Genomic DNA, 17,914 nt, shown 5'->3' with positions numbered 1-17,914 from the left:
ATAACGAAGAAGGTACCCGAGCATAAAGAAAGGCGAGAGGTAAGCAAGCAGCCTAATTTTCCAAAGAATCTATTAATAACCAACCAGGATTACCCATTTTACGACGCGGAAGGTGGTATAAACGACTTTGATAAGATAGTAACGCATTTGAAGATTCCAGTGGGTAAGCAAACGTTTGACGTAGTAGTAAGGAGTATCTTCAAGGATTTTCACCTCACGCACATTACGGGAAAAGAAGCCCGAGAATGGTTAAAGGGGCCTAACTTTAGGCAGTTGAACTTTGCCGTTTGGGCAGCCACGAAGGGCTGTGGGGTTGCCGCGGACATGTTTGACATTGCCTTTCTAAGGTTTCATGTTGCCTTTACTATGCGACGCATATTGAAGGAGCTGAGTGTTCCATTGACTCCGCAGCCCTAGAAAGGCTAATGAATGAGTTTAAGCCGCAGCGAAGAGACTTCCGTTATCGGGAGGGTGCCACGCGCGGCTTAGGTATCATCTATGCGTGGCATGTTGACGGCGCGCGTCCGGCAGACATGTATCACCAGAAATACCCAGGAGTCTTGAAGTTTTATGATTTAGGCGGTCGTAAGAATGACGTTACTCTTATCGATAGGATTGAGACGATTTACCCCAGCCCCTGGGATCCATTCGTGCTGCTAAAAGGAAAAGGTTTAAGAAGCCTAGCTAGGATCAACCGCAGCATTGAAGCATTCGTGTACTGCGTTTTGGGGGAACAGGTAAATACCCGCAGCCCCATCGTTGGATCGCACGGCGCGTCACAAGACACGCAACAGGAATTCCTAACTTTATTTGAGTCCGCGATAATAGAAAATGACATATCCAAATCGGTGCAAAGATATCAATTAGCGGTGCAGCAATCAAAGGTTAGACTGGATTACGCTTTGTCACCTGGTTGTTGGTTAATGCCAAGTGATTTGGTCATTAACACCCATTCCGTCGTGGGTTACAACAACAAACTTCAACGAGCTACTGCGGATATGAAGTTTGGGGTGAATGACGTGAACTCTGACACTTTTGGAGGGACTCCGCACTTCGTAGAAAAGCCAAAGAAGGTACATACAGAGAAACCACCCAAACCGAAGAAGAAGGTCCACGTTATGCCTACGATACCCGAGGAATATGACCATAACTTACTAAAGGCCGGCCTGGCCACCGCAAGCATTGGTCTGAGTTATTATATATGGCGATGAACAACCCCTACGTAGCTGGAGTAGATTGTGTCTATACGACTTACACAGGCGAGAAAAAATACACCCAAGCATCTTGGGTTGACGTCACTGGGATGTCTGTTGACTTGAACTACTCAGGAAAGAAGTTGATAATATGTAGTATTTGCATTGGCACGAGCAGCCACGCCAACGTGGGCTTTAGGTTCCTGGATGACAATGGTATACTACAGCCCATGCGCGTGAAAACAAACAATAGGGAGCCTGCGCATTTCTCCGTAGAGCCTACCCCAGCCAGCCCCGAAAATCATTCCGTTTGGACTTTCCACCTGGTCGCCGATTGTCATGGGAAGGTAAAGCTACAAATGAGAGTAGATGATACGGGAAGCGTATGTGTTAACAGCATAGAAGATCAAGGGGATAACGCTTATAATCATGCCACGATTAGTACTTTGACGGTGCTTAGTCTTTAGAAGGCAACTTTGTTACCTAGGATATATAAACAACCCACATGCAAAGGAAGATTGGTTTCTTTGCTATTTGAAGGAGAAATGGTTCGATAGGGAAGATAAGTGGCAAGACACCGGATTGTGGGTAAAGGTTGGCGGTCTGGGATTGATTATATGCACCGTTAGCATTAACGTGTGGAATAACGGTAATGTTGGGTTTAGGATCCTTGATGAGACTAACACCCCGCCGCCGCCTTATAGGAAAAAGACAAATGCCAGGCCTTTAGCTCATTTCACGTTTCTAGCCAGCGCCTGCGAGTTTGGAAGACTTAACGCCGGTAACTTTTCATATGATAGCCAACTGCCAATATGCAAAGCTTCAAGTTCGTCCTAGCGATAATTTTCCATCGAATCCGTCGATTCATAGCTTCGTCAGGATAAATGCCATCTTTGAGACGGGTAATATCGTGAAGGATGAGGTTTGGAATCATAAGCCAATCTCTACCATGATCGTCATACCACTGGTACCAAATTATCAAGGCGGCGCGAATACTATCTTTACTTATCCCAAGTCGAGAACACCCCGGAGGCCCGACGACGATAAGCCCTCAGTAATACACAAGGGCAAGATTAACCCTTCATCTTCTTCAGGAGGACCACTCCAATAGCGACAACCAAGATCCAAATGTTATTCCCCAAGAACTTCAACAGTTCTCCGCCGGTCCTAAGTGCGAATGAAATGACAGATCCAAGCAGCCCCGGAATGCTGGCTGCCATCTTTTTTCCCAAATCCGCCAATCCCTTGCCTATCTTGCTTACGCCTTTACCCGTGGCCTTAAGCGCGTATAAAATGTATCCTACTGCACTAGAAATACCCACCGCGAATGCTAGCGGTATGCCATACTTCATGAGGGCTCTTTTTACCTTTTCCTTGGTAGTAAGCCCCAACTCCCGCTCCAGGTTTTCCTTTTGCGCCTGTAATTCCGCAACTCTTACCTCAAGGGTTTCTGATTCCCTTCGGGCGGCCTCCCTTTCCTCTTCGGGGCGAGTCTGGTCATTAATTATTTCCTGCTGTTGTTCTATTGGCCCCTCCAGGTCTTCGATGGCCTGATCTCTTTGTCTAATTTGCTGTTCTTTGGTGTTGATTTCGGCAACCAACTGCCGCCGTTCCTCGAAAGAGCCGTCTATGGTGACACGTAAGTTTTTTGCTTCTTCCTTACTCATATTCAGGTCTCGCAGGGCAAGATCGAAGGCGTTTTCAGCCTGGTCTCTTTGGCGTTCGGCATTGTCTCTTTCCTCCCTTAATTGGAGTATTCGTTCGTTTTTGTCGTCAAGTTCTCTCTTTTGAGCATCTAGAAGTAGTTGGTTTTGTCTCATGTAATCTGCTTCCCTTTCTTCCAACGTTTCTTGTAGCCCCTCGGCGCGCCTTTCTAGCGCGACCCTTTCATTCAAGTCTGCCAATCTTTCTAACGCACTTCGGGTGGCCTCTTGGAAGCCCCTTAATCTCGCCACGTTAACCTTGACAGCGCCATTTTCATCGAAGAGGACTTGTGGTTTGGTCCAACGTTCGGCCCCAGCATGCCTCATGTCTCTGACGCTTATGAGAACTTTGTTACCACGTTCTGTGAGCCTTATGCCGTCGGCCTCGAAACGGGGATAGCGTATCCGTAGTTCTTGCGTTGCCCACTCTACGGTTTCCCGGTTCCTGGCACCTTGGCGCTAATGTTTGACCTAACGGTGCAGCCAGATACCGCGGACACGCGTCATGTCGTCAATAACGTAGGCAGGAACCTCGTCTCTAAGATGAGAATCAAGTTTGCCGGGGAATCCCTCTTGGACTTGAACAGATACGATCTGTACACCACGTACAAAGACTTATGGTTAACGGCCTTTGACCGCGCGCAAAGGATAGAACAAGGAATCGCCAGTGATGCCATACGTAAGGTAAGAAGCGCAGCCTCCGGCGCCTCAGGAGAAGACGAAATAAAGGCGGCCTATGGCACCAAATACGTCATCCCGCTGGACTTCGAAGTTATCACGAACCACGGTGCGTATTACCCAAGGCAGCTAAGTGAGTTGCAGTTTGAAGTGACCCTAGCAGACACTACGAACATCCTGCAAGGAAAGGACGTAAGTTCCGCGGCCGTGGACCCATACTCCGTTACTAACTTGGAGCTGCAGTACGAGACGGTATACAGCGAAGAGCTGGCCCGTAGCGCCGGCATGGAACACACTGCAGGGAAGGCATTCCTATACGACCATGTAGTGATGTACAAGACGTTCAGCTTCACGAACAACGTCGAAGAGGTTATCAACCAAAGCATTAATATACCACGACGCAGCCTTACAGGGTTAATGTTGCTGTTCGCAAAGACATACACCGCAGGATTGCGCGACTCCGAGGTATTCTTTAATCCTAACATTACCAACGTAGGTGTTAGTATTAACGGAGTGCCTAACAAGGTCTACTCCCAAGGGATAAAGCCCGCGGATATGTACCGGGAAGTCGCACGCAAGTTTGGCGACCAGATTGCTCCAAAGGAGTTCTTCACGGATAAGTACGTGCTGTGGATTGACATGCGCACCACCAACGACGAGAGTATGCATGGTCAGGGGTTGCGGTTGGTAAACACCCAGGACGGCATCACTTTGGAATTCAAGCGTACTAAGCATGCCAGCGACACTACTAAGATAAACTGCTATATCTTCGTCGTGTCTGACGCGCAGCTTAGCGTAGAAATGAACCAACTAAGGAGTGTCGCATATTACAATATTCGACTAATATACCATGTTACGCGTCTTCGAAAACGACGATACCAAACTGCAGTGCGTGGTGCAAGGCGACAAACTGTACTTTAAAGCGAAGGAGGTGGCTGCTGCGTTAGGCTACGAAAACACCAAGAAGGCTATTAGAGATCACGTTTCTGACAAATACCAGAAAAGATGGGTTGACATGCAAGGGGCCCCAAATCGTTCCCCTTCTACTATCCACCCACATTCCGTGTTTATCTCCGAGCCTGGTTTGTATGAACTGATATTTAGTTCCAAACTGCCCAAGGCCGTAGAGTTCCGCGATTGGGTCTTTGAGGAGGTCCTACCCGCGCTGCGCAAAACTGGCAAGTACGCAATAGAACAACGTTTCAATGGTCCAAACAAGTTGGTCTTCAAAATAGAGAATGAATTCGACCTACATAAGAAAGTCGTAGACTACATCCGCAGGTTTTACCCCCAAATGCTCGTGACCCCTGGTCTAGGCGAACTGCAGGATAGCGACGGTAAACGCATAAAGTGTTGGCAGAAGGGATATCAACGGGGGCAGCCGGATCTGGATCCGGGGCTTCTGCATCGAGCTGAAGACTCCAAAAGGTAACGGCGTCCTGTCCGCGGACCAGCAGGCGCTCCTGCAGAGATATGAGCAAAATGGTTATAAGGTGTTGATCAGCAGCGACTACGACGACATCTGCCGCAGCATCGCGGAGTATGCGCAAGGAATGCGCCTGCCGTGCGTCTGTGGAAAGCGCTTCCGCAGCGAGGACACTCTAAGAACGCATTTAAAGATATTCCTTAGGATATATGACGTTTAACGCTGTGAGGCAGATACACTGGAGAAACTTAAAGGAGGATGAAACATATGAAAACATATGTGGGCGCCGGATCGCGTAAGGTATGTCATCGAAGGACAGGAGTTTACGCATCTGCGTTCGTATGGGAAGAAGGATGGTCGATGGGCGTTTGACGTTGCGAAGTGCATCCTTCCTTCAGTCCTATGTGGTTAGGCACGTCGAAAATAGGGTCGTCGGCAGTCGTATCTCTGCTCGGCGACTCTTTTTTAACGATGCAGTCTGCGGGGGGTTCACATGTAATACAGTCCATATATTGAAAGGCTCCAAAGAATGCTGCTCTCAGAACACCCCTCAGAATGTTAAGGAATGGTTGTTATCTTGTTAAGGAAGGTCGGAAACTATCTCAGAACCCCCCTCAGAATGTTAAGGAATGGTTGTTATCTTGTTAAGAGACAGTTGAGTATGTGCTCCTCCTCCCTTATACATCCACACCTCCCACACTGCTGCCTCCAGTATTCCCTGTTAGTCCAGGGGACGCCTTCAGCGGAGTCAAAGAATGGCAATGTCTTACTTATCTTCCTAAAGTAGTCAATTCTATCCCTTATGTAGCCATCCTTATGCTACAACGGCTCATAAGATCCCCGCATTCATAACAATCTACCCCTTCTAAGTCGTACTTCTTTGCAAGAATTTGATATTTCTTCTCATGTCTTTTCTTATGTGTCTGAAGACGTTGGCGGCTACTAAGGACCTTACCACAGTAGCTGCACTGGGTGGTGATTTCCTTACGACAAACACCCTTCTTAATGTGGTACTGCAGCTTTTGAAGAGTGCTGAACTCCTTACCACAGTCCTCATAGGCCTTACTGATTGGTTTCTTTGTGCAAACGCCGTGCCTAACATGGTATTGCAGCCTTTGCTTACTACTAAACACCTTCCTACAACTCAAGCAGTCCATATATACTTAACAACATTTTAACCCCTATTTAACACCCCAGGAGGATTTTTGAGATAGTTTCCAACCTTCCTTAACAAGATAACAACCATTCCTTAACATTCTAGAAGGGTTTCTGAGATAGTTTGGCGGGCCCCTTAACAACATCTTAACCCCCATTTAACATTCTACATGGGATATTTCATGAAGTCCACGACGGACTCTTTTGCCCACGTTGCCATAGTTATCAGCGCGCCAAACCGTTCTGCGCGCTTCAGACCGCACATTTCCTCATATAGCTCCTGCACGCGTCCATTTAGTCGGTCTATCTCCTCCCTTTGCATCTCTACCGTCCTCTCCAGATCTGACTTCCTTTTGACGATGTTTATAATCTTTTCTACTGCTTCCGCGGGCTCCATATATATGAAAGGGATTCATATAGGATGAACCCAGATCACATGCCCTGCAACGCATTGATAGTAGGACCCACCGGCTGCGGAAAGACCCAGTTCGTCGTAGAGCAGCTGCTAGGACCCTTTAGATACCGTTTCGACTACATGGTACTGCTTTGCCCCACCTACGTGAACAACCGCACCTGGACGGGCATAGGAGTAAAAGATGACGACTTCTTTGTGGACATATTGGACCCTAACGAGTTATCTGGGCATTTAAAGTTTTGGCATAGGCAATTCCCAAAAAATGCGCAAACCCTTTTCATACTGGACGACATCGCCTGTGGGGACGACGTAAAAAGGCGCATATCAGAGCTTGATAAACTCGCTTTCAGTGGCAGGCATGACATTATTAGCGTTTGGTTGCTCTCGCAGCAGCTTACCAGTGTCTCTAAGCCTTTTAGGGAAAACATAGGCTCTTTGGTCGTCTTCTACACACCTAGTAAAAGCGATCTGGAAACCATCTTAAGCGACTATGGCGGTGAGATATCCAAGGAACAGTTGCGCGAATACATGCGGCATCTAAAAACGCATGAGTACGCCTACATTATCTTCTCTTTGAGGTTTCCGTATGACGTTAACATATATGGAGATTGAGCAGCTCATAGATGAAGTCCCCACGCAGCTAGACGAAAGTAACTTCAAGGAACAACTTAACATCCTTGTGTCATCTGGGAAGTGTAAGGAAATGATAGGATGCCAACTTACCCACGAACAGGTTAATAAGTTGTCGGAAGAGGAAGTTAAGAAGTTCCATAAGAGGTACGAGGCTGCCCTTGCAAGTAAGACCACGGACGCCGTAGCAGACTCCGTTATCCGACTTGCGACTAAATTGCTTGGACTTGCGCTGCCCATAGACGACGTGGAGCAACTACAGAAGGACATAAGAGAGGACTATGTCATCGCCCAAGAACTTAAGATAACCTGTGGGTGGTTGTCTTTGAAGTGTGGTAAGTTAATGGCAGTCGCCTCTGCAGCACTTCACGTAGCTCAGCATGTCGACTTGAAAGAACTTACGACGTCTTGGAAGGACTTCAAGAAGGACAAAGAAGTCGAAAGGGTGTTCAAGGCAGCACTTGCCGAGGTACCTGATCAAGTCGTCTCAAGTGACTTATCAAGTCCTCCTTAAGTACTTGCTTAGGTCATCCGCGGGAGTTACTCAGGTCGCCCCAAGTACCTAGTCAAGTCATCCCTAAGTACTTATCAAGTCCTTCAAGTCCTTAGTATAAATGAGTGAACCAGAGTCGAAGGCAGAGCAACCTCAGGAGGAGCAACAAATCACCAAGGCTAAGTCCCCGGGTAGAGTCGCGGCGGGGAAGAAGCTCGCAGAGATGAACAGGAAGAACAAAGCAAAAAAGGAGGAAAAGGTGGAAGAGAAAGAAGAGGGATCCTCCATCAATTTAGGCTACGTCATTGGCGCATTAGGAGTCGTCATAGCCGCAGGCAGCCTCTACTTGCAATGGAAGACCGCGCAACCAAAAGTGGAGTGGAAAGCCGTACACGTGACGCAGGAGCCGCCCAAAAAGAGTCGCATCCCTGAAATGGATTAGACCTTAGGATATATGGATGTACCAATGGGTGGCGTTGTTGGCGCCGGCCTCGGCCTCGCTATCGGAAAGACTATAGGGTTTGCCGTGCTTGGTTGGTTTGGCAGAAAAGTCCTAGGTGAGGAACTCGTAGCTGACCCAAGTAAGAGCTTGGCTAACTTCGTAAAGATGACTGCGTCCTTTACCGTCATTAACTTGATCTGGTTTTGGGCGCTAAGGAGGGATGTCATTCGCGAACTAGAGAGGAGAAAAGCGTCTAAGGATATGATATAATGTCGTCTGGCATATTGAAAACCTTTGAAGAGGCTGCTATTATTACTTCTATCGTTGCGGGTATTGGTTGGGTAGGTAAGAAAGTGCTCAAAGAAGAGTTCACCGAGGACCCAAGCAAGAGCATTGCCGGCTTTGCTAAGATGACAGCTGCCGTAGCGGACAGCATTGCCCTTAAGGACTACCTTACGAAGGGAAAGTACATCCCGGTGGTGTGAGCAAAGCTCACTCCCTAGGTATAAATGGCTAGCGTGGTCGTAGGTGGAATTATTGCAGCTTTAGCATTCACGGGGGCTAATTATGGCGGTCAGTATTTGGATAGGCTGGTCAGGGGCGATCATAGTGGCGCTGCTGAAAGAAAGAGACACGACTTGGCGCTGGAAAAGTATCAAAGAGACGTGGCGGCTTGGAATGAAAAAAGACAAGCTTACAGGGATTGGTTGGACAAGAACTACCAAGACAAAATGCAGGCGGATAAGAACTTTGAAAACACGGGTTACGCCTTTAAGCTCTATGCGCAAGCACGCCCCGCGGCATCGATAATGAGAAAGCCCCAGTTTAAGAATTACTACCAGCCTTCTAAGAAGCAAAAAGACAATGAGCTGGTCTTTGTTGGTATCGCAGGGCTGGCCGAAGGCGCGGCTTTGACGTATTTTGTCTGACCTCTAGAAGGTAACTTTGTTACCTGGGATATATGATCGTCTTTTTGGAAAGCGACAAGAATGACTTTACCACTTACTTGAATCCCCCCATCAAAGCCCATAAGGTTCGGCTTATAAGTTGCTCTTTGTACAATTCTTGGTATAATTTAGTCAATGGCATGGTCACCGTGCATAAAGGTGGCAGCAATTATCAAGGTGAAATGCTACCCGATGGACATTACACACCAATCACCCTTGCTAAGGAGCTCGCCAAGCGCGGTTATACTCTCACCACCGGATTACCGCACGAAATGACCCTCAAACATAATATGCCAAACTATTCAGTAACTTTTGGAAAGTTTGACCCATTGGAATCTCTATTATGTGCCTTGGGTAAGACGATTACCAACACGGCCATACCCGTGAAATGGAAAGTTGCATCCTCTTATGAAGTCTATTGCGACTTGGTCCATAGTTACAGCAATGGAGAAAAGTCTTCTCTTATGTCCAAGTTTCTGCCCAAAGGTAATCCATTTGATCTGGTAGAATACGCACCCATTTCTTTAAACTATGATTTGTCTCATTTGGTAGAAAGCATAAGCATCACTATCAAAGTGGACTGAGAGACGGTGGATTTCAACGGACGAAAGATCAATCTTGTTTTGGAATTCATATAATGGGTCGAACTGAGGACAAACTCAAAAGGATTTACTATGGGCCCGAAGGCTATTGGAGAGGACAACGGCTATCAAGAAACTTGCAGCCGCGGCCAGGGTATCAGAAGAAACGGCTAAGAACTGGTTAAAAAAACAAACCCTCTGGCAGGTTTATCTTCCCGTGCCCAAGTACATTCCCAGGCCCAGCTTCACCGTAAATGCCCCCAACGAGGTTCATCAGGCGGATTTGCTTTTCTTTCCGCACGACAAGGTAAGAAGAAAGACCTATAGGTACGCTTTGACCGTAGTCGATATCGCAAGCAGATACAAAGACGCCGAACCCATAACCAGCAAGGATTCTGGGGAAGTCGCAGAAGCCCTAGGTAGGATTTATAAGCGCGTTTTGAAATGGCCTCAGCTGCTGCAAGTGGATGCGGGGACAGAGTTCATGGGCGTGGTTACCAAGACCCTGAAAGACCACAGCACCAAGATTAGAAGAGCCGAAGCTGAGTACCACAGGGGTCAGAGCATCGAAAGATTCAATAAGACCCTGGCCGAGCGTCTCTTTGGATTCCAGTATTGGAAAGAGCTGGAAGATCCCTCCAAACGCAACAGGGAATGGACTCAGAGGCTCCCCCAGGTCATCACGGCTTTCAACAACGAGGCGGCCAGGGCTACGGGAATGAAACCCAAGGATGCCATAAAAAAGAAACACGTGGAAAACAAGTCCTACGTCAGAAGTTCGAGGGCGGCCTTCCCCCAGGAAAAGAGAATAGGCGATGTCACGGTTCGATATCTCTATGAGCCGGGCGAATTAGAAGGAGGATCCAAAAGAGCTACGGATCCTAATTGGTCTTTGGAAACTTACCAGATCCGAAGCGCGATAGCTAAGAAGGGTCAGCCCATCTTGTATTATCTTCATGATGGTCCCACGCGTGGGTTCGTCAAAGAAGAACTGCTTATCGTGTGATGTCCGAATGCTATCGTGTGAATCCCATCGTCACACATCCACCTCTTACCGTCAAATGCAGACAGGGACACCTTCTCTTGCGTAACGTTGTGTATTTGATGTCCGTAGCTGCGTAGACCGTTCATCTTGTGACGCTGCTCCTTACGCGTGCGTAGTACGTTTAAGTAGGACTCGTGAGTAATGTTCTTCTTAACCACGTACTTTTTTACGCCTTTGGCTTTCTTTTCTACGCCGTCCAGCTTCAGCACGCTGTACATCTTTGGTTTTAACCCTACATATTCCACGATGGGCTTTCCAAGCATCTCGTCCTTCATCTTCCCGATTACTTTCTTGTTCTTCGCGGAGTAAAGGAAGTGCTCCTTTGGGTAACCACTGGTGTCGTACTCGTCTATGTCCTGCATGCAGTCCTGGTAAACGTCTTCCGTCTGCACCTCCAGGATTAAAGAGTCGGTGTCCGTGTAGAGAAGGTGGCAGCGGTCTCCGTACTTCGGCTTCAACTTGTCGTAGTAGAACTCGTACATGAGCAACTTTGATAGGTCTAACACTGTAAACCCCGTGTATACGGGTTTGTTCAAGAAGAGGTTCGCCTTCTTCATGTGAATCACGTAGAAGTTCAGCATCTCCACGTACCTTACGAATCCTGGCATGCGACACGTATGCCTCTGCCTCCTCTCTGGCGCCGGCGATCTTCACGCTGACACGCTTACGGATGTTCTCCATCGTCTTCCCAAAGACGGCAGTTGTTCATCAACTTGAATAGATTCTTCTCAAAGTCGTTCTTTGCCGCAGTGCGCTTTTGGGTGTTGAAGTCGATGTAGGAGCGCATCCACGGCTCCTGCGTGAACTTCAACACGCGGTGGATCTTCTTTACACGCATTCCATGGCGCACGTAGAATTGCAGGTTGCGGTAATGCACGACGTACTTCTCTTTGTCCATCAGGTTCATCGTTAGCTTCCTGTAGGGCTTGTAATTGGGACACATTTGCTTTTGCAGCGGCGACAGCTGCGCAAATGGTATCTCTATAGCCTCCGGCGCTAGGGGGAACTCATGCATGTAGAAGTCTCACGCATGTAGAAGTCTATCGACCGGATCTCATCCCATTCGAAGTCGCGCACAGGCATGTACTGCGACATTGCCCAGCCGTAGAGGTTGTTCGCGTCCAGTAGAAGATGTACGTGGTTGGCTTCTCCGGGTCGTGCTCTACTAAGGGGTTGTTGGCGCGTGCGTAACGACGGCTTGGCCCGCAGACGCCCCCACGGATCCCGTCTTCCATAAACCGGTACATGTCGTACTCGGTAAGGAGGTCCAGCTGCGCGTTGGTCTTCTTCAGCAGGGCACTCCAACTCAACCCGGGTGCGTTGTAGAAGTTCGCGGGATCCAGCCCGTAGTACTCCATAGCCATCTTCCGGAAGCTTTGGAAGACGTCCGCTAGTAGGACGACGTCGGAGCGTAGGTAGATGTCGTGGTAGTCGCCCATCGTTTGGCATTCGTACTTCTGCCACACATCTACTGCGTGCTTGTACTCGGCGTCTGATATCCCTGACTCTGTTAAAGTGCTGTAGAATCTCTCTTTTGGTGGCAGTGGCCCCTCGAAGCGCTCCCAGGAATCCATGTACTCGTATGGGAACACACCCTTGCGTTCTGCGCCGTATTGTTGGGAGATGGGGAAGTTGGTGTTGTATTTGACGAGGTTCGCTAAGGAGTCCGCCATGAACTGCTGCGAGTCTAAGAACTTCAGCTTGCCCACAGTTACGAACATGTAGCGCTCTTTGTTGTTCGGTATGCACTTGACGTCGAAGCCGTCCGTGCCCTGTAGCAGCAGATGGGAGTCGTAACCGCGGAGGTTGTGGAAGAACACGGGGATCTCCATGTCGGGGTCCACGTGCGTACGACATCTTCAGTGGGCAGCTCCTATGTGCGCGCCCGTCAGGGGGCAGTAGTCTAGCACCTTGTCCATGTAGAAATCCTATGCGAATCTTTTGTTGCAGTGAATGCAGTGCGTGGAAGGCTTGCCGGGCTTCTCTCCTTTCTTTGCGTAGGTACCGCACTTGAATTGCGCTTCCCCGAGATACTTACCCTCCTCGTCCCACGCTCTCTTTGCTTGCCTGCCGTATTGCAGGAGATTCCTATCGCATACGTGACAAACCTTAGCCTCCGCATATGCATCCTGACTCTCTTTGGTGAATGTTACCTTCTTCTTGCGGTGCAGGCGCTCTCTTATTGCTTCCTCCTCCTCCTGCAGGGCATCTCGCCGTTACCGGGTATTGACACCGTCTCGAAGTTGGTTTGGGATTCCATATATAATAGGAAATATCTTATGCTCAATTCCAAGCCCTTTTCAGATCGTCGTAGTCATATTCGCAGTCCTGGCAATGCCAATACAACTTGACCTTCGTATCGAACTTCTTACCACACCCACAATCATAGCTGCTCAAACATTTCTTCTTCATCCTCAAATGCTTCTTCAAATCTGCCTCTTTCTTAAAAGTCCTCTTACAATCTTCGCACTCCATATATAGACTAGCATATTTAACTACGTAGATATGGGATGCGGGTATTCCTGGCGTAAGCCGAGGTTCTACAAACGCGGGTAAACCTCGGGTGGTCACTGTTTTGGAACCCCCATCCCCTATACTACTATTGGAGATTTCGCCTGCAAAGTCTTCGGACGGTGGGGATTCCGAGATCAATTTCGATAGAAGTCTGACAGAAGAAAAGAGGTCGGAACTCATTTCAAGTCATCAGAACTTTTCATGTTTATGGAAAACGGGTTGCGCGGCATACAATGACAAAAACGCCCGAGGGAAGGCAATAGAGGAGCTCAGCGATTAGTACAACATCGAGACATCGACCCTCCGCAAAGTCAAGCATGGGCATCTGGGGTCAAACAAAGAGAGGTAAAAAGAGTGTTGGAGGGGCAGGCGGTCAAGTAGAAGTTCTATGAAGGACTTCCCTACATGAAAGAGGATATTTTTTTCCAAGCACCTCGTCGAGCGTTAAAATAAGGAAAACAACAGCTACGGCCCGCTTTCGCTGTGAAGTAGCGGCCGCCATATTGAAAATATATAACTAACCAATCAGCTGACAGAGTTTATTCAACTCGCAACAAATGATTTTCGGTTGGTGGTTGATGGTTCGGGTTAAAAAACGTGCAACAATGACTTGCAACTTGCAACGCAACAATGTTGCGCGACAAGTTGATGGTTTCTTTTTCCTTATTTCGACCCCTTAAGTTCAGTGCTATCTAATTTTGTACACCATCCTGGATAACGCTACGATTTACAAATATAAGATATGGCTTTATTTTTCGCTGTGTTTGTACGAGCTGCAAATTTTACCCTAATTGATGTCACCGGTATGTTTCGAAAACTAAAGTATGTAATTACAATTCGACTTATGTCTCACAGGTTTTGTGCTAAAAATTAAAAACGATGGTGTTCTGATGCCTAAGTTGAAGTTTTCCTTGGCCTTGGATTATGTCAAGTTGTTGAACCTTGAAGACGAAAATGACATAAGTAATTTGCACTTCTACATTATTCCAAGAGGTAGGTGTCATCAGTATAGAATTATATTGTTTTTGTGGTTATTAGGTAACCATTGATATGGTTACTAATTAAGCAATAGAAAACTTATTCCGTGTTTACATAGCCTGATAGCAACACGAGGGGAGGTTGGGAGAATTCGAGACAGTTATACAAACCCGAGAGGTAGTCGAGGGTTTGCATAACTGTCGAGAATTCCCCCAACCCCCCGAGTGTTGCTATCAGGCTATGTAAGCACAGAGAAAAAAGTTTTCTATTGCTTTTATAAAATAAATACTAAGGGAAAACATTACCACTTGCAAGAAAATAAATCTTTATTTGAATTTGATTCTCATATCAAAATGCAAATTCTCCATACATCACGAACTTCGATCGTTAGCCAATCAAATTTTGTGTAATAAACGCCAAGGAGGCAAATGTGAAGCGAGAAAGAATCGCTAGCTATTTTAAATATTTATCATTCTAAAACTTTAAAACAAATACAAAGAAATGTCCAAAGATTGAATAGAAATCTTAATGCTTAAAAGATTTCAGAATTGATTATCTTTACGAAAGTGATCAAAAGTGGATAACAAGTGTCACTGTGAATGGAATTCTCGGTCGAAAGAAACGCGGTTTTGCTCAATTTGACAGCGAGAAAACATGGCAGCGAAGTTGATTGTTTCGTCTTGCCTCGAGAAGATATTTTGTGGAGCTCAAGAGCTATCGCTGGAAAAAGTTTGAAGCTGCTGACTGTTTCCTTGAAATACATGTATTCTTTATCGGGCGGTGCATTTAAATCATGAGAAAGCACGTCGCTGAACAACCGCAGCTGTCCTGACGGAGGACGTGTGTTGTAGCTCCTGAGGGAATTCTCTTTGCGGTGACCAACGAGAGATTGTCATGATATTACGATCAGAAAGACCTGCATGAGACCATAGGGTTATGCCTGTGGCCCTGACACAAGTCAAAATTTGGAACTTCGTCTTCAAAATACATTTTTGGGGGCGTTTTTTTCCTCGAAAGAAACTGTAAATTTTTAATTTTTGAACTCGTACTGCGAAAACACGAAAGTTGTGACGTCACGACTGTGTTTGCATATCCTCATGCAAACATGGCTATCAACCAATCACAGCGTGCGTACTATTTAATTTATTTTATAACTATTGATATGGGGACGACAGCCGCAGTTATCGGCAAAACAAGAATTATTCCTGTTTCGTGAAGTACTCATTAAAGGGCAGTAAACCCTAAAACTATATGGAACTTTTGTGCACAACACATATATTATGTACTTGGTAGACATATGAAACTGTGAGATAATTCTAAGCGGTTCGATGCTAAACATAATATAAATTGAGGCACTGTTTTCGGCCATGGTCGACATTTTTACTCTTCATATTACATCCATTTTGAAATCACTAGCAAGTTTTGCAATCTGTTTGGTTCCCTGCAGGAGTGAATACAGCCTAAATTGCACCATTTTGGGTTCTACATTGAAAGATTTTGCACATCATCTATTATGAACCAATCACAAGAAAGACGTCATTTTCGAGCCAATTATATGATTGTCATAACAGATTTAAAAACACAAGGCGTATAAAAGCGGTTTTTATATTACACCCGAGGCACGAGCTGCGACTGTATAACAGATTTAAAAGCTCAAGGATAATTCACAAAACGCTAGTCGAATTAGACTTACCACACATAGACAAACATGGTCTTTTTATACTTTGATTGACAGAGGGTTATTGTTTGTTACTGTCATACAACCTGCCATCCTCAAGACCGGAGCTTGTTGAAACATGCTGCATCCTTGATTTTTTCAAATTAATTAATTTATTTTGTTTTTATTTGTTATTTTTTATCCATTACGAAATGACTGATCATAATTACAAAGGACATCAGTGTGATTTTCCATCTGCATGCAATGTAGCATGTGTGTTATATTTTACGTTTCCTCATTTTCCAGCTGAAAGGTTTGTTAAAATTTATGAACATAATTATGATCATCGAAAATAACTGATGATTATATCAATCATTCGCTTGTCTTTCTGTCAACAGGTAACCACAGTATTTGGATCGGTGGTAGTATTGAAGAAAACAGAACAGATATTGCAGAAGCTGATATGAGCCATGAACTTGCTAGAAAAATTCTCGATAACGCCAAGGCTTTTTTCCCCCACTGCGAGCATTCGAATATAAAGATGTGGAACAAGTTATTGTTGGGATACGCCCAGCTCGAAAGGATGAAATCCGTAATGAGATCGACCCGGAATGTCCAGCATTAATTCACAACTATGGGCATGGTGGGAACGGAGTTTTGCTTTCTTGGGGCTCTGCAGTAGATGCAGCAAACTTGGCTGAAAAAGCGATTGCTAAAAACCACATATCACAGTAACTGAAATGAAAATAAACGTAAAGATAGCCATGATCATAATAACCAACATGAGTAGAATCAGTGGCAATTAAGATAATTATGTTAATATCTCTAAATTACTTATCAAGCATAATGTAAAAAAAAAAAAACAACACATGGCTATTGTTTAATTTGCCGCCGACTCTTGCTGCTGCGTCACTTCTGACTCTGATGCAAACGGCATGACAGTAAATGACAAAGTTTCTCTGTCAAGACTTTTCTTTGTATTTTCTTTTAGTTTGGTAGCCTTGGTTAGAAGAGAAATTGAGAGAAACTGACTTCATTTGTTTGAGTTGAATATGAGAGGTCTAGCTGGTTTTCTGGCCAAATATTAGATTTTCGATATTCTGCAAACGCAGTCATTTAAACGGTTTTTTGTAAAGTTCGTTTTGACTGCCGCCAATCGTAAATATAAAAGGTACCGAGAGATTTATGCTTCATCAAATGCTTAGCTTATATGGCGGAGTCGACGAGCGTGCTTTTGATAAATTGTTGTACATTAGTGCCGGCTTTCTGCACAAACTTTACAAGGTACGGTTTGGAAGCCAAATGAGTGGCATTTCTTGGCTCATTTTTTCTCTCTTTTCCTCGCTTATTCTCCCATGCATCAAATCGATCTTCTTAAACAAAGACAACGATGTCAAAGGGATTTGAATGGAAAAAATGTATACCGTTAAAAAAGAAAGAAAGAAAGAAAGAAAGAAAGAAAGAAAGGAAGAAAAAGAAGAAGAAGAAGAAGTAGAAGAAGAAAACAAAAATCAAATACATTCATTATTTTTTATACAATTATTATTTAATTGAATTTCGATGATGTCCTCCAATTCTATATTTTGTATTTTGTCCTTTAAGGTATGCGTATGGAAATTTTGGTCTTATAGGGCCGAAAAGAATTTCAAATCAATAGGAATTTCATTATAATGATTATTTCATTGAATGTAGATGATGTCCTCAAATATGCGCATGCGTATAGAATTCTAAGCTCCTCTAGGGTCGAATAGAATTTCAAGAAGTTGTGCATTATAATTTGAAGCAACAACTGCTGTTTCCATGCTAGGCTGATCCTCAAGTACTCTCTTTGCTGTTTGGCATGCATAACGTCACGCATGTGTCTCTCAGAAGAGTGTTAGTGTAACGCGTGTACATTAGATCTGAAGCGTCCACCATTTTGGATTTTGAAGAGCCAGGGAAAGTATATGTCCATGGCTTTACTAGGTCAAGGAAAAATAAGATGTATTATACACACATAATTAGCTAGATAGATTTTTTTAAAAATCCCCATAAATGGAGGCATCTAGTATATAATT

General features: G+C 45.5%; 1 protein-coding gene across 4 annotated transcripts in view; it reads left to right on the top strand.

Moving 5' to 3' along the window:
* Nucleotides 1-16,823, top strand: part of LOC116300457 (uncharacterized) — a 36,382-nt gene extending 19,559 nt beyond the window's left edge. For all 4 annotated transcript variants that reach the window (XM_031709336.2, XM_089034380.1, XM_089034378.1 and 1 more), the window contains exons 8-9: nucleotides 14,078-14,215; nucleotides 16,256-16,823. In XM_031709336.2, coding sequence (XP_031565196.1) covers nucleotides 14,078-14,215; nucleotides 16,256-16,482 — 365 coding nt within the window. In that variant the 3' untranslated portion in view covers nucleotides 16,483-16,823. The remainder of the gene's footprint in view (nucleotides 1-14,077; nucleotides 14,216-16,255) is intronic.
* Nucleotides 16,824-17,914: the final 1,091 nt, after the last annotated feature.

This window comes from Actinia tenebrosa, unplaced genomic scaffold (assembly GCF_029948245.1).
Source record: "Actinia tenebrosa isolate PJP-AT-01 unplaced genomic scaffold, QUT_ActTen_1.0 PGA_scaffold2__45_contigs__length_23673736, whole genome shotgun sequence".
Lineage (NCBI taxonomy): Eukaryota > Metazoa > Cnidaria > Anthozoa > Actiniaria > Actiniidae > Actinia > Actinia tenebrosa.
Note: the sequence above shows the minus strand (reverse complement) of the source record. Positions and strands in the feature narration are given on the sequence as shown.